At 25.8% G+C, this 24473-nt stretch overlaps 2 protein-coding genes across 3 annotated transcripts; one reads left to right on the top strand and one right to left on the bottom strand.

Annotated features, from left to right (window-relative positions):
- Window positions 1-4785: 4785 nt before the first annotated feature.
- On the bottom strand, window positions 4786-5462 carry LOC135925046 (late histone H2B.L4). 2 transcript variants are annotated; one of them, XM_065460196.1, is made up of 2 exons: window positions 5339-5462; window positions 4786-5292 (listed from the first exon to the last, which is right to left on the bottom strand). In XM_065460196.1, the coding sequence occupies exon 2, from the start codon at window positions 5279-5281 to the stop codon at window positions 4919-4921; it is 363 nt and encodes a 120-aa protein (XP_065316268.1). In that variant the 5' UTR covers window positions 5282-5292; window positions 5339-5462; the 3' UTR covers window positions 4786-4918. The 2 variants fall into 2 exon arrangements, with proteins under 2 accessions (XP_065316268.1, XP_065316269.1); XM_065460197.1 differs by having other exon boundaries at window positions 4786-5289; window positions 5339-5456.
- A 15380-nt stretch (window positions 5463-20842) lies between these two features.
- On the top strand, window positions 20843-22899 carry LOC135924760 (uncharacterized). The gene is made up of 4 exons (XM_065459867.1): window positions 20843-20925; window positions 20969-21102; window positions 21144-22370; window positions 22411-22899. The coding sequence occupies exons 1-4, from the start codon at window positions 20895-20897 to the stop codon at window positions 22543-22545; spliced, it is 1527 nt and encodes a 508-aa protein (XP_065315939.1). The 5' UTR covers window positions 20843-20894; the 3' UTR covers window positions 22546-22899.
- Window positions 22900-24473: the final 1574 nt, after the last annotated feature.

Consider the following 24473-nt stretch of genomic DNA (forward strand, 5'->3'; position numbering starts at 1 on the left):
AATTCAAAGACTATCTCAAGTAATTGAACGCTACCAAAAAATTAACTATTTATTCTAAATAATATTTGTTTATTTTTATAAATATTATAATTTTTAATATATTTAATTCATTAAAGAAAACACAGGAGGGACTATAATCTTAAAATAGAAACTTTTTTTATTTGAAAGTTTCCAACTCCGGAAATGTTATCATAATCCCAGTTAGTTCCCTGATATTATTATTATTTATAACGTTGAAAGGAAAGTTATGCTCAAGAATAAATAAATTTATATATTTGGGTGGTATATTCTATGTAATTTTGAAACAAACGATTTTCATTTAGTTTTTTTATTACTTTTTATAAAATTTTCTTTTACTATTTTAAACATTTTTGATAATTTTAATAAATTTTTTATGTTTATTCTTCCGTTAAATAAGCATGCTAAAATTTTTCATGAACAATTATCATAAAACTACGAAAAATTTTAAAAGATACAAATGTACATTATATAATGCTGAAAAATGCCCAGTTATTTTGAAATATTACAATGAAAATGACTATACATTGGAAAATACGCCTCATATTCATTCTATAAAACCCACATGAATATCAAATTAAAAATGCTATAAGCACGATGAAAAGAAAAGCCTCCGAAACAAATCAAAATACTTGCCAAATATACGCAGAAGAAATGTCTAAATTGTCTTCCGAATCCAGAAAAAGACTTCCGAATGAAGATAGTATCAAGAGGACACTTAGAAATCACAAAATAAAAAGGTTTCCACCTATTCCGCCCACATTGGAAGAATTAAGCATTTCAGGTTAGATCATATTTATGTATATAAATAACTTTTTAATTGAAAATATCTTTTAATATTAGAGGATTGGGCTACAACCGGATCTCCCACGAATGAGAGATTTCTTTTGCATGATAATGGCGGAGATTCTAATGAACGAATAATTATATTTACCTTATATGCTTAAAATGTAAGCCGAAACGAAAACTTGGTATATAGACGGGAATTTTAAATTGGCTCTTCATTTATTTTTGCATCTATATGTAATTAGAATACCCTTTAAAACACTGTTTATTACAGCGGCATATTTTTTGTTACAAAGAAAAACGTATACAACGTATGAAGAAATTTTTAAGATTTTACTTGAAAAAGCCCAAGAACGGAATTTAGTCATAGATCCGATAACAATTTATATGGATTTTGAAAAGGCCGCAATCAATGCCGTCGAAAATACTCTAGGTTTCTTTTTACGATTTAATTACATCTATATACTATCGAGATGTGTTAGGACCTTGATTTTAAAATGTATTTTGGACCGTGGACCTTGAAATTTTTTTAAATTCTATTTTCCTTTTTCTGTTGTTTTTAGGAATATTTTAAACGGTTTTTTCAAGAGTGTAGGATAAACGCACCCACCTCTAGTAATTAATGAAAATTGATAAAGACATAAATATTAAATAAAACCTATACAATAATTTTAATCTATATTTTTTCAACTTTTAGGTAGAGATATCATCATCCAAGGATGTTTTTATCATCTAACTCAATCCACTCATAGGAAGATTCAAGAATTGGGGTTAGAATCATCATATCGAAATGATCCAACGTTATGTTTATTTGCAGCTACGATTGATGGATTAGCATTCTTACCTATACACGATGTCAAACTAGGTATAGAGTATTTAAAAACCATTGTATCGGATGAAAACAAAGAATTATTGATTTATTTTGATAAAAATTATGTGAATGGAGAATTGAGATATGGGAGAAACTCTCAAAGGCAAGTAGAGCCATTGTTCCCACCTGAAACATGGAATGTGTTCAACGTAACGATTGCTGGGGAAAATCGAACAAAAATGTATGTGAAGGATGGAATAATCGATTTCAGCATATTATAGGCCGCAAAAAACCTAAGATATGGGAACTAATCGAAAAAATGATGATGGAAATAGCCGTCGACATGGGCAAAATCGGCCAATGGAGTATTGGGAGATACACTCCCAAAAAAATCGTAGTTATGCAACGAAACAAAATATTTAAAAAAATTTATGTATTGATTTTTTTAGCAGAGAGAAGGGACTTGCCTAATTTTCTCTCTTCAATTAGAGAACATATACGTTCTAGAATTGTTTCATTTGAATAATATAATTTATTATTCCATATATCATTTAATAAAATTATAATTATTTCTTTTCTGTAAATTTGAAAAAAAATTCATAAGCAAAATAATAATTGTTAGATTCGAAAAATATAATACTCACTGCTGATAATCACCTCTGGAATGGTCAGCATTTTTCATTACTTTTGGCAGTATTTAATTAAAATTGGGTAGTAAAAAATATAATTTTGCAAGTTTTATATTGATTTTGTATTCAGTCAGTTAAATTCTTAAAGTAGAATACTTCAGTAAAATAATTTTTATCAAATAGAGGGGATCAGATTGAATTGAAAATTTCCTATTTCGCCAGAGAATTTATAATTATATTATTTAATAGCTTATCCTTATAAAAACAAAAAAGGGCGCTATTTAAGAGTTAGTAAATTGTGAAAAGCCTCTTATCTCCAACTGATATTTAAATTTTTAATATATTTCTAAAGAAAATTATTAAAATTTGTGTAAAAATAATTTTTTTTTTAAAGTAAAAATTTGATTTTCAATAAATATCTAAAAGTTGATGAAAATGTGTAAAGGTGAACAAATCCTCGAAGGAATTTGACTTTAAAAAACATTTCCATTTAATTAAATAGTGCAGAGCAGATCCGTCAAAAAATGATATGAATTTATGCCGGGCCAAAATAAAAAATCAGAGCTGGCCATTATCATTACTTAACTTATAATAATATTTAGACAGAGACTAGGTATCCAATTCGTTTATTTTATAAATATTGCTTTGTTTTCACTAAACCTGGGTTCGGGATAAGTCCATAACATTATACATTATATTTATTAGTATTAATTAATAATTTAAGTTTTTGTTAGGTTTAATATTAATCACAAGTACTATTTTATTTTGAAAATTTTCATTTGGAAAAATTTTACAGGAATTTTTGACGATTTTCTCAAAAAATATTTTAGGGATTTTTTTCCGGGGAATTTTTTTCCGGGAAATTATTTTCCTAGATTCGCGTTCAATTATGTGATATGGCCAATGCAAATGGCATTTTTAAGAACAGTTAGTCCTAAAAATAGAAAGTGTATTTTTGACTACTTCGAAAAAATTGTCATTAGAGTTTGAAGATCATAAAGGGCAAATCTCAGTTCCTGACATTCGAATTGAGTATTGCGAGCCTGCAAAATAAATGCAAACCTATTAGGTTATTATTCTTAAATTTTTATATACATTTATACATAATTAATGCATCTAACCTAATAATAATTGTCTTAATCAAGTTTAGTTAATTGTATCGTAATTGAGTATGAATCCTGTATTTTTAACCCAATAAATCTAAAGGTCAGAAAAAATAATTAAAAGAAATATAATTTTTTATATAAATATTATTTTGTGTTCCCATTGCCCAAATTGAGTCATGTAATTTCAATTTATGTGTAAATTATCATGAATATACGATATAATTTTAATTACTTTTATTTCAATGTTATTTACTTTATATTTATACCAAACCAGACGATAGTATTATAATTCTGTTTTTGCAAACTTTAGGATGTAGAATAAAGGCAGTAACCAGTAGCCTGACTGGAGGGGGGCACAGGGGCTCAAGCCCCATGAAACATTTGAAGAATTTCGAAAAAATATTTTTGGAATTTTAGCTAATAAAAAAAAGGTTATTTTCAAAAATAAATAACTTAGTATATGAAATTCAAATAAAAAAATTGAGATTTTAAAAAAAATAATTTTTGAGCCATCTGAGATTGTAAAAACTAGTGGGGCCACTTGCAATAATTACGGTAGGGCAAGGGGGTATTTGGGGTCAAGTCTCACAAAATTTTTGAACCCCCCATTAATATTTAACGTTTTTGACCATGAAGTGAATTCTAGTTTTAAAAAACTATATATTACAAAAATTAACATTAATATTACCTAATTTAATTTATATGGTTATACAAAATATAGAATTGTTTAAATGGACAAAAAAATTTCCAATATATTGATAATATTAAGATTTTTAGTGGGCATTTAAGCATTGTGTTTCAAGTTCAACCAATGTAAGATAAATTTCATTATGCATTATTGCACTAAGTTACAATTTGATTAGTTGACAAAAAAATTATTATTGTTTGCAAATAACTTAGGAAAATTGCAATTTATATTATTTCATGCAATTATATTTATAAAATATTATTGGCAGTGGTACACAATAAAGGTAGAAAAATAGAAAGATAGCATATCAAATTGTGGTTTACATATCCAGATTCAGTCTGATGTACAGAAATCTATGCTAATAGAATAAATTAATAAGCTCCTGTATTGTTTTAATGAAAAAGTATTTAAAGTATATGGAATATAAACAGAGCAAATTAGCACCTGGGGTGATTATAGAACATGCCAATTTTGATAGCAGTCAAAGAAATATCAATTACTTATGATCTCATAACTCTTTAGTAAAAATATTTATTATATATTCCAAATTAATTAACAAAAAATTTAAACTTTATATAAATGTATTTTAAAATGTTTTAACTTGATTTTTTATAGAAATATTTATTACTAGTATATTCTATTGTATAAATACAATAATCAAATACTATGTGTACACTTTAAAAATGCTATCAAAGTATCTTATATTTTTTAGTGTTTAAACACTTATGCATCTTATAGTCTAAAATGTTACAAGGAACTAGTATACATTTATTTCAAATTAAAAAAATTATTTATTGGCAAATATATTAAAGAAATACATCAAAATCCATAACAAATATAAAATTACATTGTAATAACAGATATATTTTAGGGTTAGCATTTATTTTGAGCTGGTATATTTAGTCACCGCTTTTGTTCCTTCACTTACAGCATGTTTGGCCAACTCACCAGGCAAAAGAAGTCTTACGGCAGTCTGAATTTCCCTACTTGATATAGTTGAGCGTTTGTTGTAGTGGGCCAAACGAGAAGCTTCTGCAGCAATTCTTTCAAACAAATCGTTCACAAATGAATTCATGATAGACATAGCTTTGCTAGATATCCCAGTATCAGGATGTACCTGCTTAAGCACTTTATAAATATATATTCCATAAGATTCTTTCCTAGATTTTCTTCTCTTCTTATCTTTAGTTATCTTGGGTTTAGAGGTCTTTTTGACAGCTTTTCCAGATGGCTTAGGAGGCATATTTTAATCTACTTAAAATTTTAAAAACAGTGTATTTTATTTATAAAAAATTTTTACTTTTATACTATTTATAATAAATGGAGTCAAATTAAATACATTTTATAAAAATCTATTCAACCAATAAAATGTTTTTCATAAAAATTCATCCAATAGAAATTCAATACGCCATTATTTCTAAATAATTAATTGACCAACTTACACATCTATTGAATCTTTATCCTATTAATATAATTTCTGAATATCAATGACAGGATGAGGTAATGGTGGAAAAGAATTGGGGGATTCGGTTAAAAATACCAGATTATTTTAAATCATATGATTGAAAAATAAACTCATTTATATATTAGATAATTTTATTTAGAAAATCTTATAGAAAAATTTATTGTTGTATTTGATATTTTATCTAATAAATTGTAGAATATATGTAAAATTAAATTTTGTTGCAAATAAATTTGAATGTATAGTAATTTATTAGCTTTCTACTAAATTTATTTTAAAAAAATTTATAGAATAATTTATTGCTGGAAATGATATTTCATTTCATCTGATAAATTGAAATTGGTATAATATATATAAAACTAAATTTTGTTGCATTTGAGTATATATTTAAAGAAACTTACCTTATGAAACTTTAATACGTGATAAAAGCGTTTTCGCCCTCTGGTTGTGGATACAACAGAGCTACGCTAGGTTTTCCTCAAAAATCCATCAAACTGGATAGTTAATTAAGGGGAGAAAAATGAGGAGCCCTTCACACGTTTGTGGGCAAGCCGCACGTACTTGTACGCGCAACAGTCCGAGAACTGTTGCTTAAACGTCTATAGGCTAATAAACAAAAAGAAATGGGCAAAACAAAAGCCTATACCCAAGAACTGCAAAAATAATTTAATTACTTTAAGGGTGGGTGGTGGCTAATTTTAATAAACATCTAATGTAAGCCTTGATAATTACTATCAATAATTGAGAATGTGTTCATATCAATTGAGATTAGAATTTATTCATGAAATAAGAAAAAGCTAATGGGTTTACCGCAAATTGTTTAAATAGGTGAAAATTCCAGTGAATAGGCAAAAACTAGTCAGTAATAGGTTTATGACTATCCAGCAACGAACACCACACAACAAAGGTTATGAACTACTGCAGTGGGATGGAACAAATCCTGTTAAATTTTTATACAATAAAATGAGGCAAATATAAGTTTGGAAACAGTAATAGTTTATGAAAAATTTATGTAATAAATTTTAATATAAAAAGCTTTTTTGAATTACATATTGTTCAATTGATAAATTTAAATATATTTATAAAGCCACAATCCATAAAAAATTATGTATTTTTTTAAGTAGCTAAGATCTGTATGGCTAAATATATTGTTTTACTAAAAAAAACAAGCCAAACCTATATATAGTTAAACCTGTCTAATTTAGGCATCGTTATGGTCAAATTTTTAATCAATTTATAAAGACATTTTTTTAAAAGAAGCATTTTACCATCGATTATATTCTTAGTTTATCAAAAAGTGAAATTATCTTCAACCATTTCAAATAATTTTTTGATTTTATAAATTTATCAAAATCAGGAGTAAAATTACGTATCAGGTCAATTTAGCAAAACTTATCGCGAATGTCGTTTATTGTGAAAAGTTTTTATAGCGAAGGTAAAATCACGAAACCAATTCTGTGAATTTATCTCCGCGAAACATTTATAGCGAAGACAATTTCGCGAAGCCATTGTCGCGAATTTATTTCCGCGAAACCTTAACCTCGAATTTATTAGAGCGAATACATTTTAGCGAAACATTTTACGCGAACATTTTACAGCGAATTTTTTATCGCGAATATGTTTAAGCGAAGTCATTATCGCGAGCGCATTACCGCGAAACAATAAATATATTGCGAATGCATTTATTTAAATTATTTGATGTTTTTTAAGAAAAAATGATATGCTACTATTATAATATTATTTTTGTTACAATATATTAATGATTTTCACACCCAAGATTTTAAGTAAAAAATATTTCTTGAAGTTCAAAAAGATTTTTGAACATATTATGATAAAAATTTTAAATCTTCTTTGTAATATATCTTTTTGAGAAATTCTTTTGTGAAATTTATTATAAATAAATATACAATTTTTAGGTAAAATCTTTTATAGTTTTTTTTATCATTTTTGTAAAATTATCTATTTCTTAAATATATTAAAAGAGGTGGGTTTTCTAAATAATTTTTTTTTAAATATTTATATTTAACTTATTTATGTTATTTTATGATTTTTTTAAGGATAATATTTTACTATGACAATTGTCATATTCGTTATTTTTAAAATTTTTGAAATTTTTTGACTCAAAAGGGTAAAAATATAATTTATAATGTAAAGATGTTAAATTATAAATTCAATGAAGATGTTCCTTGGAAATATGGCAATTATCTTAATCGGTATTTTTAAACATATTAGATTTTTTTAACGCATATGTTAAATTATATTTTCAATTAGGATGTACCATATATGGCGACAATAGTCATAATCATTATTTTTAAAGTTTTTTTACAATTTTTTGACGTAAATTTGCAAAAATATAAGTTGTTATATGTTAAAATAAAATTTCAGTGAAGATGTACCATAGATAGATATATATTAAAATTGTCATAATCGTTGTTAATAAAGTTTTTTGTTGTAAATGGGTAAAAATATGATTGTAAACATGCCTAATTAAAATTTCATGAAGATCTACCATTGAAAAGTGACAATTGTCATAATCGTTGTTTATAAAGTTTTTTGAATTTCTTTGTTGCAAATGGGTAAAAATATAGATTGTAAACATGCTAAATTAAAATTTCATGTAGATCTACCATTGAAAAGTGACAATTGTCATAATCGTTATTTTTAAAGTTTTTTGAATTTTTTTGACCAAAATGCGATAGAATAAGTATTTCCAGTATGTTTAAATAAAACTTCAGTGAAGATGTACCCTAGTTAAATAACAATTATTATAATCATTATTTTTAAACTTTTTTAAATTTTTTTAACGTTAATGGGTAAAAATATAGATTGTAAACATGTTAAATTAAAATTTCATGAAGATGTACTATAGAAAAGTGACAATTGTCATAATCGTTATTTTATAACTTTTTTGAATTTTTTTGACGTAAATGGGCTAAGTATTGCTAACATGTTTAAATAAAATTTCAATGAAGATATACCATAGATAAGTTACAATAGTCATAATCGTTGTTTATTTTGAATTCTTTTATTGTAAATGGGTAAAAGTATAGATTGTAAACATGCTAAATTAAAATCTCATGAAGATGTACCATTGAAAAGTGACAATTGTCATAATCGTTATTTTTAAATTTTTTTGACCAAAAAGGGTTAGAATAAATATTGCTAGCATGTTTAAATTAAACTTCAGTGAAGATGCACCCTAGATAAGTGACAATTATCATAATCATTCTTTTTAAACTTTTTTTGACGTAAATGAGCCAAAATAAGTATTGATAACATATTTAAATAAAACTTCAGTGAATATGCACCCTAGATAAGTGACAATTGTCAAAATCGGTATTTCTAAAGTTTTTTGTATTTTTTAACGCAAATGGGTATAAATATAGATTGTAAATTTGTTAAATCAGAATTTCATGAAGATGTACCATAAAAAAGTGACAATTGTCAAAATCGTTATTTTATAACTTTTTAAAATTTTTTGACGTAAATGGGCTAAAATAAGTATTGCTAACATGATAAAATAAAATTTCAATGAAAATGTACCTTATATAAGTGACAATTGTCATAATTGTTATTTTTAAAGTTTTTTGAATTTTTTTGACGCAAATGGGTAAAAACATAGATTGTAAACATGTTAAATTAAAATTTCATGAAGATGTACCATAGAAAAGTGACAATTGTCATAAATCGTTATTTTATAACTTTTTAAATTTTTTTGACGTAAATGGGCTAAAATAAGTATTGCAAACATGTTAAAATAAAATTTCAGTTAAGATGTACCCTAGATAAGTGACAATTGTCATAATCATTATTTTAAACTTTTTTGAATTTTTTGACTCAAATGGGTAAAAATATAGATTGTAAACATGTTAAATTAAAATTTCATGAGGATGCACCATAGAAAGGTGACAATTGTCATAATCGTTATTTTTTAAATTATTTGATTTTTTTAGACGCAAATGGGCAAAAATATAAATTGCTTACATGTTAAAATAAAATTTCAGTGAAGATGTACCATAGATAAGTTAAAATTGTCTTAATCGTTGTTAATAAGGTTTTTTTGAATATTTTTGCTGCAAATGGGTTAAAATATAGATTGTAAACATGCTAAATTAAAATTTCATGAAAATATACCATTGAAAAGTGACAATTTTTATAATCGTTATTTTTAATGTTCTTTGATGTAAATGGGTTAAAATACAGATTGTAATCCATTTTAATCATAATAAAATCTTAACATTAAATTTTTAGGATGTTGATTGTATCCTATTACTAAATAATATTCATATGGTTTTAAAGTTATTTTTATAAAAACCCTACCCTGAATTCAGACTCACCACTATTTTGCCACGAGTATACAAAAATATTTGAAAAACTGTGAATGCAAGGTTATACATTTTTATCATGTAGAATTAAAATTTATTAATTAAAGGAATAAGATTGTGAATCCATATCTTAAAAGTTTAGAATTTAACATAGGTTACAACTATCTTTAATAATCACTTTGCATATTTTTATCAAATTTTAAACAGGATAAAAGGAACAACGATTATGAGAATGAAAATATCAATTTGTTTTTTTGTTTGAACTGAAATTTTATTTTAACATGTTAACAATTTATATTTTTGTCCAATTGCGTCAAACAATTCAAAAACTTTGAAAATAACGATTATGACTATTGTCACTTATCTAGGGTACATCTTCACTGAAACATTATTTTAATATGATAGCAATTTATATTTTAGCCCATTTGCTTCAAAAAAATTTAAAAACTTTTAAAAATAACGATTATGACAATTGTCACTTTTATTTGGTACATCTTCATGAAATTTTAATTGGACATTTTTACAATCTATATTTTTACCCTTTTGCATATAAAAATTTCAAAAAACTTTAAAAACAACAATTATGACAATTGTCACTTATCTATGGTACATCTTCATTGATATTTTATTTTAACATGTTAGCAATTTCTATTTTTGCCCATTTGCTTCAAAAAAATTCAAAAAACTTTAAAAATAACGATTATGACAATTGTCACTTATTTAGGGTACATCCTGAAGTTTTATTTAAACATGTTAGCAATTTATTTTTTGCCCATTTGCGTCAAAAAAATTCGAAAAACTTGAAAAATGATTATGACAATTGTCACTTATCTTGGGTACATCTTCACTGAAGTTTTTATTAAACATGTTATCAATACTTATTTTGGCCATATACGTCAAAAAAAGTTTAAAAATAACGATTATTACAATTATAACTTTTCTGTGGTACATCTTCATGAAATTTTAATATAACAAGTTAACAATCTATATTTTTACCCATTTGCATCAAAAAAATTCAAAAAACTTTAAAAATAAGGATTATAACAATTGTCACTTATCTAGGGTACATCTTCACTGAAGTTTTATTAATACATGTTAACAATACTTATTTTAACCGATTTACGTCAAAAAAATTTAAAAAACTAAAAATAACGATTATGATAATTGTCACTTTTATATGGTGCATCTTAATTAAAATTTTAATTTAACATGTTATAAAAATACATATTTTACCGTAAAAAAAATCTAATATGTTTAAAAATACCGATTATGATAATTGTCATTTTTCCAAGGAACATCTTCAATAACGAACGAATATAAAAATTTTCAGATTAAATTATTATCCTTAAAAAGATTATTTACATAAATAAGTTAAATAAAAATATTTTTAAAAAATATTATTTAGAAAACCCACTTCTTTTAATATACTTAAAAAATAGATAATTTTACAAAAATGATAAAAAAAACTATAAAAGATTTCACCTAAAAGATTGTTTATTTATAATAAAATTCACAAAAGAATTCCTCAAGAAATATTTAAAATTTTTATCAAAATATGTTTAAAAATCTTTTTGAACTTCAAATAATATTTTTTGCTTAAAATTTTGGGCGTGTGAAAATCAATAATAAATTGTAACAAAAATAATATTACAAACAATAGATAGTAGCATTAGTGATCTGCACGGGCCTAATTTTTTAGGCCCGACCCGGCCCGAAATTTTTTTTAAAAAATTTTTCCCGGCCCGGCTCGAACACGAATTTTTTTTAGAAACTTTTGCCGGCCCGGCCCGAACCCGAATTTTTTTTAATTCATCCTAAAGTAATAATTATATTTTTTTTTAGCTTTTAGTTTATTTTTTATATTTAAGATTTTGTTTTTGCAAAAAATATCTTAGTAAACAGAAAATTTATTTAGTATTTAATTATTTTTTTAAAATACTATCAAAAATACCTATAAACCAAACAATAATTATAATGTTAAATTACACAACTATATATTAGATTCATATTTATAATTATCATTTAAAAATATCAAAGCATCAACATTTTCTGGTGACAGTCTATTTCTTCTTTCGTCTAATAACCTTCCAGTCTTTGAAAAAGTTCTCTCTGAAGTTGTCGTTGCAGGAATTGCTAGAATTTTTCTAGCCAATTTTGTCATCTTTGGTAATCTAATTTCATTTTTATTCCACCATTTTAATATATCTTTTTCTGGATCTATATTTTCATTATTCTCTTTTATATTTAAATTCTTATAAATTTCAAGTTAATCTGTTTCTTTTTTTCATATTCTTCCTCATTGTCCTCCCATCTTTCATATTCATTGCCTGATATATAAAAATAATATAAATAGAACAATTTTAAATGTACCTTTAGATCTTTTAGGCGATTCCACAATTCGAGAAACGCCTTGAATATCCAAATCTATAATATCAATTGAAGGACAATATTCTTCAGAATTAATTATATTTTTGACTGAATTCTCTACTTCTAATATTTCCATTGATGATAACATTCTTAATTTTCTATATTTGGGGCATAAAAATGTCGCTATTTTATGCAAAATATTGATTTTAAATTTAGATAATAAAAAATTTTTTAAATTGGTTTTTATTTCTTTTATTTCATTGTTTTGATAAAATGAATTTTAAATCCTCGTGAAGAATATTATTAAAGCATAGCAGTACTTTATGTAAAGTAGGATTAATATCTCCTTCTAGTTCTTTAGTAGCTTTATCAAAGGGATATAAAATATCAATCAAATTTTTCAAAATAGATTTCTCCAAGTTTTCCATTTTATTAATATCTCCCTTGGATGATAAAAAATTGACGATGTCATCATATTGGTTATAAATAGATTTCAACATATTTAATTTTGAATTCCATCTAGTTTCGATATCTTGTTGTAATGTTTTGTCTAAATATTGATTCATGCCGGTTTGTTTAAAATACATGGTTAATTTTTTAGCAGAAATAAGGGTTTGATATATATTAGGAGCGATAATTTTCAAAGATTGTTCCTTAAAGGTATTTCGAAGAACAGTATTTAATAGATGTGCGCTGCAATTTAATCTGGTGTATTTTTATAGGGCTTTAATTATATTAGCTCCTTGATCAGATATAAATATTATATTTTTCACTTGATCGGGAATTATTCCAATTGCAGCAAAATTTTGTAGCATTTCCTTATGTATGTTCGCGGCGGTTTTTTTCTCTTCTTTAAACTTATTCGTAAATAAAACATGTTTATATAAGGTTTCACCTTCGATATAATGAATTGAAACAGTTAAATAGGAAAACTTTTTAAAAGAATCTGTCCACATGTCTGTTGTAGCAGAGCATTTTTTATCAAATAATTGAACATTTATTTTATTAACCAAATTTGTTCTAATTTGATCAGTCATAACTATAGCATTTCTCGATAAAGTAGTTGGATGGGGAATAATTTCGCTACAGTCAATATTACCGTAAATGGAGCCAATTTGAATAAAATTTTGAGCCATTTTTGTAAAGCCATCTCCAGTTATCGAATCAAAGGCAAGCATGTCCTTGGCGCAATAATAGATCAAGGTATCACACAGTTTCTTTTTAATAGTTAAGGAAGAATTTAGATCTATTTTCTTTTGCTAGTTATTTTAGGAATAGAGGAATCGTCATTCTTAACGCACTTGTGACGTCTTAAATGAGAATTTCCAGATGTGCTTTTATATTGTAATATACTATTACATTTTTTACATTGGACGTAATCAAGTTTTTTGTTTTTATCATCAAATATGTCTTCAAAATTTTCCCATATATTGCTTTTACCTAAATGGGGCATACAAATATATGTTCCATTTTGTAATTGTTTTTTTTAAAAAAATTAAATTCATTTTTAAATTATATTTAAAATTTAAGTTTTATAAAAAAACATTTAAATTATTTTACCCATAATAAAATATATATGACATATGGCGTCTACTTTCTAAATAAATAAAATTAAATATTTATATTTTACAAATAAAAAATGTTGCCGCCTTGTTTCTTAAAAAAAAGTTTAATTATATATTTATACCAAGAATAAAAGATACATGCCATCATATGGCGTCTAGCTTCTTTAAAATTAAATATTTTTATTTTACAAAAAATATGTGCCAATATTAAAAAATTTTTTAAGGCCCGGCCCGACCCGGCCCGAATTTTTTTAAAAAATATTAGGCCCGACCCAACCCGAACCTTAATTTTTTCGGGCCGGGTACGGGCCGGGCCTACTTTTGCAGATCTCTAAGTAGCATATCATTTTTTTTATTAAAAAAATATCAAATAAAAGAAATCCATTTTTCATTTCATAATATAATAATATAAATAAAGATATATCATATAATATGTTTATTTGTTGATAAATAAAATATTAACATTAAATATAAATAAAATAAATTATTTTAATAAAAATAAAAAAACTATAATATGCCGCGTTATATTTCGCGAAATAGTTTTCGCTATATTGTCTTTGCGATTTATGTTTTGCGATATTGACTTCACTATAAAATTTTCGCGATAAAAATTTCGTGATAAAAGTTTCACTGAATTGACATGGAACCGTAAAATTATGTATGTGTTAGCGTCAATGTGTTTTTTCCGGCAATATGTTATTTTTTCAACTTTAAATCATTTTTTGAGCGCGTTTTTAAAAATTTAAAAATCTGGTTTTACCGGAAATGTATGCAGTCATGTTTGGAATACCTACACTATAAATTTCAGACAATTTTTCCATGAACTTTTAAACTTAATATAATTTATATTAAATTTTCCATATATTTTTTATATAAATTATAAATGACTCATAGGTTAATAGCAAAATTGTCTACAATTCATAAGATAGGTATCCCAAACATGATAGAATATATTTCTGGTAAAATCAGATTTTTAAATTTAAAAAAACGGGCTCAAAAATGATTTAAAATTGTAAAAATAATACATTACCGGAAAAAACACATTGACGCTACATATATACATAAACTTATACAAAATAAGAATGTACAAAATTATTGCTAGAAAATAAAATGTTGTATTTGTTTATGGTACAATGTTTCATTTGCATGGCATTTGATATCTTTGAGACCTAAAACTTTAGGCAGGGACACGGTATTGAAAAAATAGAGGGCGCTCAGGCGAATTCCTCATAATACCGCACTCACATTCACTAGTACTATGCGGAACTGTGTTAATACAATTTGAAACTAATGTTATGAAATTCGTTTATTTGGAAAAAATGATGAACGGCGTTCCTTTTATTTTTGACGAATTCTGAACGTGAACGCGTTCTTTTTTATGTCGAATATGTTCGTTTTTACGTTCGTTCAATTTTAGAAAATTTATTTTTACGTGATACGTGATCTATAGCGCTTATGCCCTCTAGCGTTGAAAATACAACAGAGCTGCGCTAGATTTTCCTCATTTCCATCTAATTGAAACAAAATTTAATTTGGGTACAAAGTAAAATATGAGGAGCCCTCTACACGTTTATGGGCAAGCCGCACTAATTGTACGCGCAACATTCCGAAAGATGTTGCAGACGTCCATAGGCTTTGTAAAAAAAAGAGAGTGGGTCAAAAACAAGAGCCTATGCCCGAGAACAGCAGTATTATTTAATTAATTTAAGAGTCCGTTTTGGATGCTTTTTTTATATTTAAGGTATCTTTAACATAAATTTTGAGAAAAATTCAAGTCAAGCAGATGATTTGATATTTGTTAGAAAAAAAGGAAAAAGAAGCAGACGATTTAGTTTAAGGTTAGGAAATATCATGTAGAGTGTTATATTGTTAATGTTAAGATTGTTTTTTTAATAATAATGAAAAATAGAAAAGATTAATTAAGTAAGGTTAGGGAAAAATAATATAGATTATTATATTATAAAGATAAAAAAAAAGAAAATTATATATAGTTATTTAGTTAAGTTTTGAGAAATAGTTGTCAATAGGTAATTTAGATAGGAAAAAAGTGATAAGTAAACTTGTTAAGGAAGGAAAAAATAAAGGTGAGTTTAGTGATTGATGATTTGAAGATGTTTAAGGAACATATATATATATGTTATTTTCTTAGTTGTAATTTATGAAGAAATTAAATATAGATTATGACTATAAATTCTGACTAGAAAATTGTGAATTTGATAAGGATTGTAGAGGTGATAAAAAAAATAGTGATATATAGTGATCCAAATTAGTATTTGATTGAGTGTCTTGTAAAATATTTATTATTGTAGTAATGGTGAAGATAATAAGTAAGATTGATAAGGAACTATAAATAAAGATATGATAAAATGAAATAAAATAAAAAGTTGGCCTGATTCTTGAGGTAGGAAGAAACATTGTATCATGGATAGTGATATGTGATTTATATATTATGTATATATAAACAAGTTCCTTCACATAAATTTTGTCGCTCAATTTATTTTTATTCACTTGAAATAAAAAATAATAATTTAATAATTTTGTAGTTTTACTTTTATTTTTTTGCGCAAGCTGTATTTTATTTCCTTTCAAATTTTATATCTTTTTCTATTATAATGTTTATGTCAACTCGGTTTCCAAGTGTGCACAGTGATATGGTGCACCCGAGTGGTTTGAAAGGAAATTTTCTCATGTCCTCGCTCAATATTAATGGTTTAATGAGTAAATTAACGATTTTTCTAAGACTCATGGCCGACGAAAAAATGGATGTGATCGCGATACAGGAGACCCACTCAAAAGATAATATGGCTACCTTTAATAACTTTGTAATGTATAGTACTGGCACCACTTCCAATAATTGGTCGGGGGTTGCTTTCTTTATCAGCAAAAGATTATGCAAATGCGTGGATAAATTTGTGCCCATTTCGGAGAGATGCGGTTTGCTATACCTGAATACCTGCTTCAGACAAACAATCTTAATAAATGTTTATGTCCCGCCTAGAAGAAACGAACGGCTCCCATTCCTTGATGACCTCGAAAACATTTGTTAACTCTCTTCCTAGGAGTCGTAATTTGATAATCCTAGGGGATTTGAATATTAGGATCGGAAAAGATGACTCCTTTATTAGAGATGGGGTAATTGGGAATACAGCTCTCTCTCAATTAAACAGTGATGACAGTAGGAAGATATTGGAGATGTGCAGGAGTATAAACCTCAAGGTTGAAAATACTTTCTTTTCCCACAACGAATCTAACACCCTAACCTTCAGAAAAAATAATACCAAATCTCAGATCGATTTTATCATCTCGAACATTCATAGCTGGTTCATTGATGTAAAAGCAATGCCTAATATTAATATTTCTGATCATAACTTAATCAGAGCTAGTATTACTGTAAGAAATTTATGGGGAAACTCTCGGCGTCCTTCTCTCCAACCCCACCAGCCTAGATACCTTTCCTGGAAAAGGAATGCAACACACCTGCAACGTCCTGCAGTCAAGCTACAGCTGGATCTAATCTTAAATGATAGGGAGGCAACTTTCTTATCCTCATCGGAGTCTCAGTCTGTTGAAGAATGTTGGGCGTTTTTCAAAAACAACCTGTTTGATGCCTGCAACCATCTCCCTAACATCAAAAAATTCTCCACCAAAACAGGAATGGCTATCCGATGACACCATTCGTATGATAGCTCAACTCAAGCTACAAGGAGAGCGTGATGGTCACTTATGGACCTCAATTCATAGACTCCTAAGGAGAGATAGAAGGATTTTTATTGCTAAAAAAGCCTTTGAGATAGACAGGGATATGAGGGAGAATAGAACTTTCGACGCCTACAAGAAGCTAAATTACTTTTGTAAAGCCAAAGTGTTCAAGACACTTCCAACTATAAGGCTAGATAATAATAAGTTAATTACTGACCCCGATGAACAAATGGCGTTATGGCTGGATCACTATATGGGAGTCTTTGATTCTAGGAAGCCTACCTTAATCCCATCCACTAGTCAAAGTGTTGGACAATTGGACGCAAACTTTTCATTGGCTGAAATTGTGGCCGCTATTAAGAAGCTTAGGAATAATAAATCTCCGGGTACTGAAAACATTACAGGAGAACATCTGAAAGCAGCTCCCTTAGCGATCTCTTGGTTCTTACCAGGGTTTAACATTTGCTCAAAATTCAAAAATCTTCACAGATCGTTGCTCTTTTGAAGATCAAAAAATGCGAAGATTTTTTCGCTAAAAAAAATTTTGAGCTTGCTCAAAGAAGATTTTTGAGCAAAATAAAAAATATTTTTTGTAAAAAAATCTTCTATAATTTTGAGAAAATATTTTGAGAATTTTATAATAAAATAAAATCTTTTGTAAGGAAATCTTTATTAAAATATTTTTGAAATTTTGATCTTAAAATTTTTTGGTAAATTCTTTAAAAATAAAATTTTTTATATATATTTTTTTTTATTTTATTATGTTAATGAAAATATTTTTTTTGAATAGGTTGTAAATGTGAGAATTGGTCATAATACCGACTGCATTTTTTTTAATATTTGGAATAAGTAATAATGATTATTTTAAAAATGTAATGTCATAATTTTAATGTTTTATATTTAATGTAAACTATAAAAGTGACAATTGTCATAATACTCATCTCAGAACCTTTAAAAATAATTATAATTAAAAAAGGCTAGTTGAGCATGTTTTGAGATGGTTTCAGTGATTGTAAAGCATATAAAGGTGACAATTGTCATAATACTTATTTCACATATGTTTTAATTGGAAATAGAGAAAAATGATTATTTCAAACATGAATTAATATAATGTGTAAACTATAAAAGTGACAATTGTCATAATATTCATAACAGAACCTATAAAAATAATTTTATTTTTAGGTATTAAATAGGCGAGAAAAAATTTTTTGAGCATGTTTCGAGATGGTTTTAATGATTGTAAAAATTGTCACAATCGTTATTTTTAAACTTTTTTAAAGCAAGTAGATAAAAATTTATTAAATATAAAATTAAATGTGGATGTACCATAGAGCAGTGACAATTGTCATAATCGTTATTTTTGAACTTTTTTGAATTTTTTTGAAGCAACAGAGTAAAATAATAAATTGTAAACATGTTAAATTGAAATTTAAATGTGGATGTACCATAGAAAAGTGACAATTGTCATAATCGTTATTTATAATCTTTTTTGAATTTTTTTGAAGCAAAAGGGTAAAATTATATATTGTAAACATGTTAAATAAAAATTTCAGTGAAGATGTACCATAGAAATGTGACAATTATCATAATTGTTATCTTTGAACTTTTTTGAATTTTTTTAAAGCAAATAGGTAAAAATATATATTGTAAACCTGTTAAATTAAAATTTCAGTGAATATGTACCATAGAAAAGTGACAATTGTCATAATCGTTATTTTTAATCTTTTTTGATTTTTTTTGAAGAAATTATATATTGTAAACTTATTAAATTAAAATTTCACTGAAGATCTACCATAGAAAAGTAAAATTGTCTTAATCGTCATTTTTAATCTTTTTTAAATTTTTTTGAACTTACAGGGTAAAATAATAAATTGTAAACTTGTTAAATTTAAATGTGGATGTACCATAGATAAGTGACAATTGTCATAATGGCCATTTTTAATCTTTTTGGAATTTTTTTGAAGCAAAAGGGTAAAATAATAAATTATAAACATGATAAATTAAAATTTAAATGAGGATGTACCATAGAAATGTGACAATTGTCATAAACGTTTATTTTAATCTTTTTTGAATTTTTTTTAAGCAAAAGGGTAAAATTATATATTGTAAACATGTTAAATTAAAATTTCAGTGGAGATCTACCATAGAAAAGTGACAATTGTCATAATCGTTATTTTTAATCTTTTTTAAATTATTTTGAAGCAAAAATATAAAATTATATATTGTAAACATGTTAAATTAAAATTTAAATGAGGATGTACCATAGAAAAATGACAATTGTCATAATCATTATGATCATTTTAGAATTTATTTGCTGAAACGAGCAGATTTTTAGCTGAAGCCCGTCCATGGGCGGCCTAGCTTAATAATTTTAAAAAGTGCGAGCGAATCGGTTACAAAATTTTAACAATTAGCGGGCTAAAAAATTTTAACTTTGGTTTATTATTTAAAATCTATTAGGTAAACATTAAAAAGAATCTATGAATATAATTCCCAGGAAATAAAATTCCCATTTTTTAAGATATTAAAAATTACAAAATTAGTAAAATAGTCACTATCTCCAGGTCTCTTAAATCTTTCTACATCTACATGTTGGTACCAATTAACATTATATTGTTTATTATATATAATCTTTTAGATTTTTCCTCACAGGAAGAACCATCTTATTCTCAAAATATTTCAAATTCAGTTTTATTTGGTATAACAAATAATTCTTAACCCAATCAAATAAATTTTTCTACAATAAACTCTGATACCTATCATAAACCACAAAAGAAATATAGCAATTGGAGTCAGGAAAAAATTGCAATAGCCATAAACAGAATAAGAGGCCATCCGTCAAACTCGCTCCTTCAAGGGGGAAAACGTATCGGTTTTGGGTACCATTACATTACAGCAATGAAAATTAAAAAAAAATTTGAATACAATTTTATAAAAAAAAAATTATATAATACTTCAATCTGGTGCCGCCTCGCTGGCACCAGCAAATTTCATTTTTTTGAGATTTTTATTTTCTTTAATTCATAAGGCAAAACATTAAATAAAAATAAATAAAGGAGGGAGAGAGAGACAATGGGAAAAACGAAAAGAAAATGCATTTTTTATATTTTCATTTAACATTCGATTTTTTATAAATATAAATAAAAAAAACATTAAATAAATGTATCCCATCCAAATTTATAAATGGGGGTTTTATTTGGCCTCAATAAAACAATTATTTTATTCATTTTTTTTATTTTATATAACATTAATTCCTGATTTTTTATTTCAAAATATAATAAACAAGTGAAAATAAAAATAAAAGGAAAAAACAAGAAAATTAAAATTAAAAATTACAAAATTTTTTTTTTATATATAATGCAAAATAAAAAAAATCTTAAAGATATTCTAAAGGAGCATTTTTTAATCGATTCTTCTGAAAATTTAGCGACGTGCAGCATGTGTGACAAAAAGATGAAGTCAATACCATGTAAAATAAATTATTTAATGTATTTTTCAATATATTTTTCTAGCAAATCTTAAAAGACACATAACCTCTCAACACCCAAACATAATGAAAGCAGATGAATCTAATAGTGATTCGTCCTTCAATGCTAGAAATACAGCAAAAGAAAAATTCCCAAAAATTAAGATCGATAAATCTAAAGTAATTAATATTTAAATAAAGAATAAATAATTATTTTTTAGGTTTTTGAATGTATAGTATGGTTGATTACAGTCCATAATTTACCCATAAATTTAGTAAATTATGAGGGTTTCCGTATTTTACTAGACCCTATATGTCATTCTCTTCAAATGAAAATAAATACTCGGTCAGTGGTCGACAAAATAAAATATACCGCATCCGAAATTAGACTTCAAATTATACATGAATTAAAAAACAAGCTCATTTCTTTAAAAATTGATACTGCTACTAGATATAATAAATCAATATTAGGTATTAATGTTCAGTATATAAAAGATGGCCAGATACAAGTACGAACACTAGGAATGATAGAACTAATAAAAATTCATACAGGTATAAACCTAAAAGAAGAAATCCAAACAATTTTAAAAAAATACCAGATAGATTTAAAACAAATATATAGCATTACTGTGGATAACGGCGCCAATATGCTTAAAATGGTTGACACTATGGCTAGAGATCAATTAAATAATGATAATGATCTATCTAATTCTAATGAAAACAATTTAAGCCAGATATTATTTAATACAAGTGTAAGTTATCAGGAAAATGTATTTATTGATGATGAAAATGTCTCCGTTTATTCTGATGAAGAAACACCAGAGGGTATTGACGAGGAAAATATATCAGATGATATAAGCAAAAGCTTTGGCTTAAGTTGCATTAGATGTTCTGCACATACTATACAACTTGCTGTAAACATGTTTATCAAAAAATATTTAAAACTAGACTTAGAGAAAATTCGTATTATAATTAAATTGATAAAATCTCACAAATATAAAAGATTATTTATAATGGACAAAGTTTCGAAACCCACGCTAGATACTGTTACTAGGTGGAATAGTACTTATCTAATGATGAAAAATCTAATGGATAATAAAACCTTTTATACTAAAATGGGTGAATTATACCCAGAAACTTTTATTAGTTTCGATTTATGGGATATTATCCTATTAGGTACATCAGTCCTTTTCCCATTATACAAATTCACAATGAAATTACAAAAAAGTAATATTGTAATAGGTGATTTTTTTGCTTCACGGCTAGAATGCAAAATGGAGCTGGAGGAAATGGATAATAATTTATCTAAAAGTATGTTGGAATGTTTAAACATTAGAGAAAGCTATCTTTTTCAAAATGACGCATTTCGTAGTGCGATATATATGGATCCTAGATTCCATTATGAAAATGGAAAATATCCTTTGGAAGAAGATAAAATATTGGCCAGGGTAAATTAATAAATTTATAATACACATCTTTTTATTTTAGGAACATATATTTGCAACTTGGAAACAATTGCAAGCTATTGACCCTCATGAAGAAAATACAACTCTAGTTATGCCTTCCACTAGTGATTATAAAAAAACAAAACTTGACCTTTACATTGAGCGTGATTGCAAGTAGGGACCTATATTTTATGAATTATGTAATAGCGATATCAAGCTAAAAATAAAATCGTTATTATACAACAAAAGATTGCCATCCTCACAAGATATTTTGCAATATTGGGTTTCAAGAAAACACCAAGATGCAGAATTATTTAAATTATCTCAAATAATTCTTGCTGCTCCTTGCACCCAGGTCTCAGTTGAGAGAGCATTTAGTGCATTGGCACTAACTGTAACCTCTCTAAGGACAAGATTAGACAAAGATATACTTGATGATATTTTAATTATAAAGCTTAATCGTACATTGTTAAATAATGTGATATTTTAAATAATTATTTATATAACCTATTTCATTATAAAGTTATTGTTTACATTGAAATTTTAATAAATAAAAATTCATATATTTGACTGATTTAGATTTTTTGTATGAATAGTATAATCAGAGGGGGGCGTATTTTACTAGATATATCCAAATAGTAGTTTCTAAGATCTAAAATTGATTTAAAAGATTAAAGAAAAAATATTTTTAAATTTGTTGTTCCCAAAAATATCATGTTTATATTGATGCATCTTTCTAGTTCAACTCCGTTCCGGTTGGCTCTAAAAATTTAACATATATGATACTATTATCATCTGCCCAGAGGTTTAAGTGTTTCCCAACAAGATCATATTAACCTAATTTAAAAATAATGGATATGACTATGAGTAATGTGATAATTTCAAAATATATATATTAAAATAATTTCAAAAGGGAGTTGAGAATTAGATATGTCACTTATCTATGGTACATATTCACTGAAATTTTAATTTAACATGTGTACAATTTATTATTTTACCCTTTAAGTTCAAAAAAATTAAATAAAAAATTAAAAATGATAATTGTCACTTTTCTATGGTAGATATCCACTGAAATTTTAATTTAACATGTTTACAATATATAATTTTACCCTTTTGCTTAAAAAAAATTCAAAAAAGATTAAAATAAACGTTTATGACAATTGTCACATTTCTATGGTACATCCTCATTTAAATTTTAATTTATCATGTTTATAATTTATTATTTTACCCTTTTGCTTCAAAAAAATTCCAAAAAGATTAAAAATGGCCATTATGACAATTGTCACTTATCTATGGTACATCCACATTTAAATTTAACAAGTTTACAATTTATTATTTTACCCTGTAAGTTCAAAAAAATTTAAAAATGACGATTAAGACAATTTTACTTTTCTATGGTAGATCTTCAGTGAAATTTTAATTTAATAAGTTTACAATATATAATTTCTTCAAAAAAAATCAAAAAAGATTAAAAATAACGATTATGACAATTGTCACTTTTCTATGGTACATATTCACTGAAATTTTAATTTAACAGGTTTACAATATATATTTTTACCTATTTGCTTTAAAAAAATTCAAAAAAGTTCAAAGATAACAATTATGATAATTGTCACATTTCTATGGTACATCTTCACTGAAATTTTTATTTAACATGTTTACAATATATAATTTTACCCTTTTGCTTCAAAAAAATTCAAAAAAGATTATAAATAACGATTATGACAATTGTCACTTTTCTATGGTACATCCACATTTAAATTTCAATTTAACATGTTTACAATTTATTATTTTACTCTGTTGCTTCAAAAAAATTCAAAAAAGTTCAAAAATAACGATTATGACAATTGTCACTGCTCTATGGTACATCCACATTTAATTTTATATTTAATAAATTTTTATCTACTTGCTTTAAAAAAGTTCAAAAATAACGATTGTGACAATTTTTACAATCATTAAAACCATCTCGAAACATGCTCAAAAAATTTTTTCTCGCCTATTTAATACCTAAAAATAAAATTATTTTTATAGGTTCTGTTATGAATATTATGACAATTGTCACTTTTATAGTTTACACATTATATTAATTCATGTTTGAAATAATCA

This window comes from Gordionus sp. m RMFG-2023, chromosome 2 (genome assembly GCF_954871325.1).
Source record: "Gordionus sp. m RMFG-2023 chromosome 2, tfGorSpeb1-WG-v2, whole genome shotgun sequence".
NCBI classification, from domain to species: Eukaryota; Metazoa; Nematomorpha; class Gordioida; order Chordodea; family Parachordodidae; genus Gordionus; species Gordionus sp. m RMFG-2023.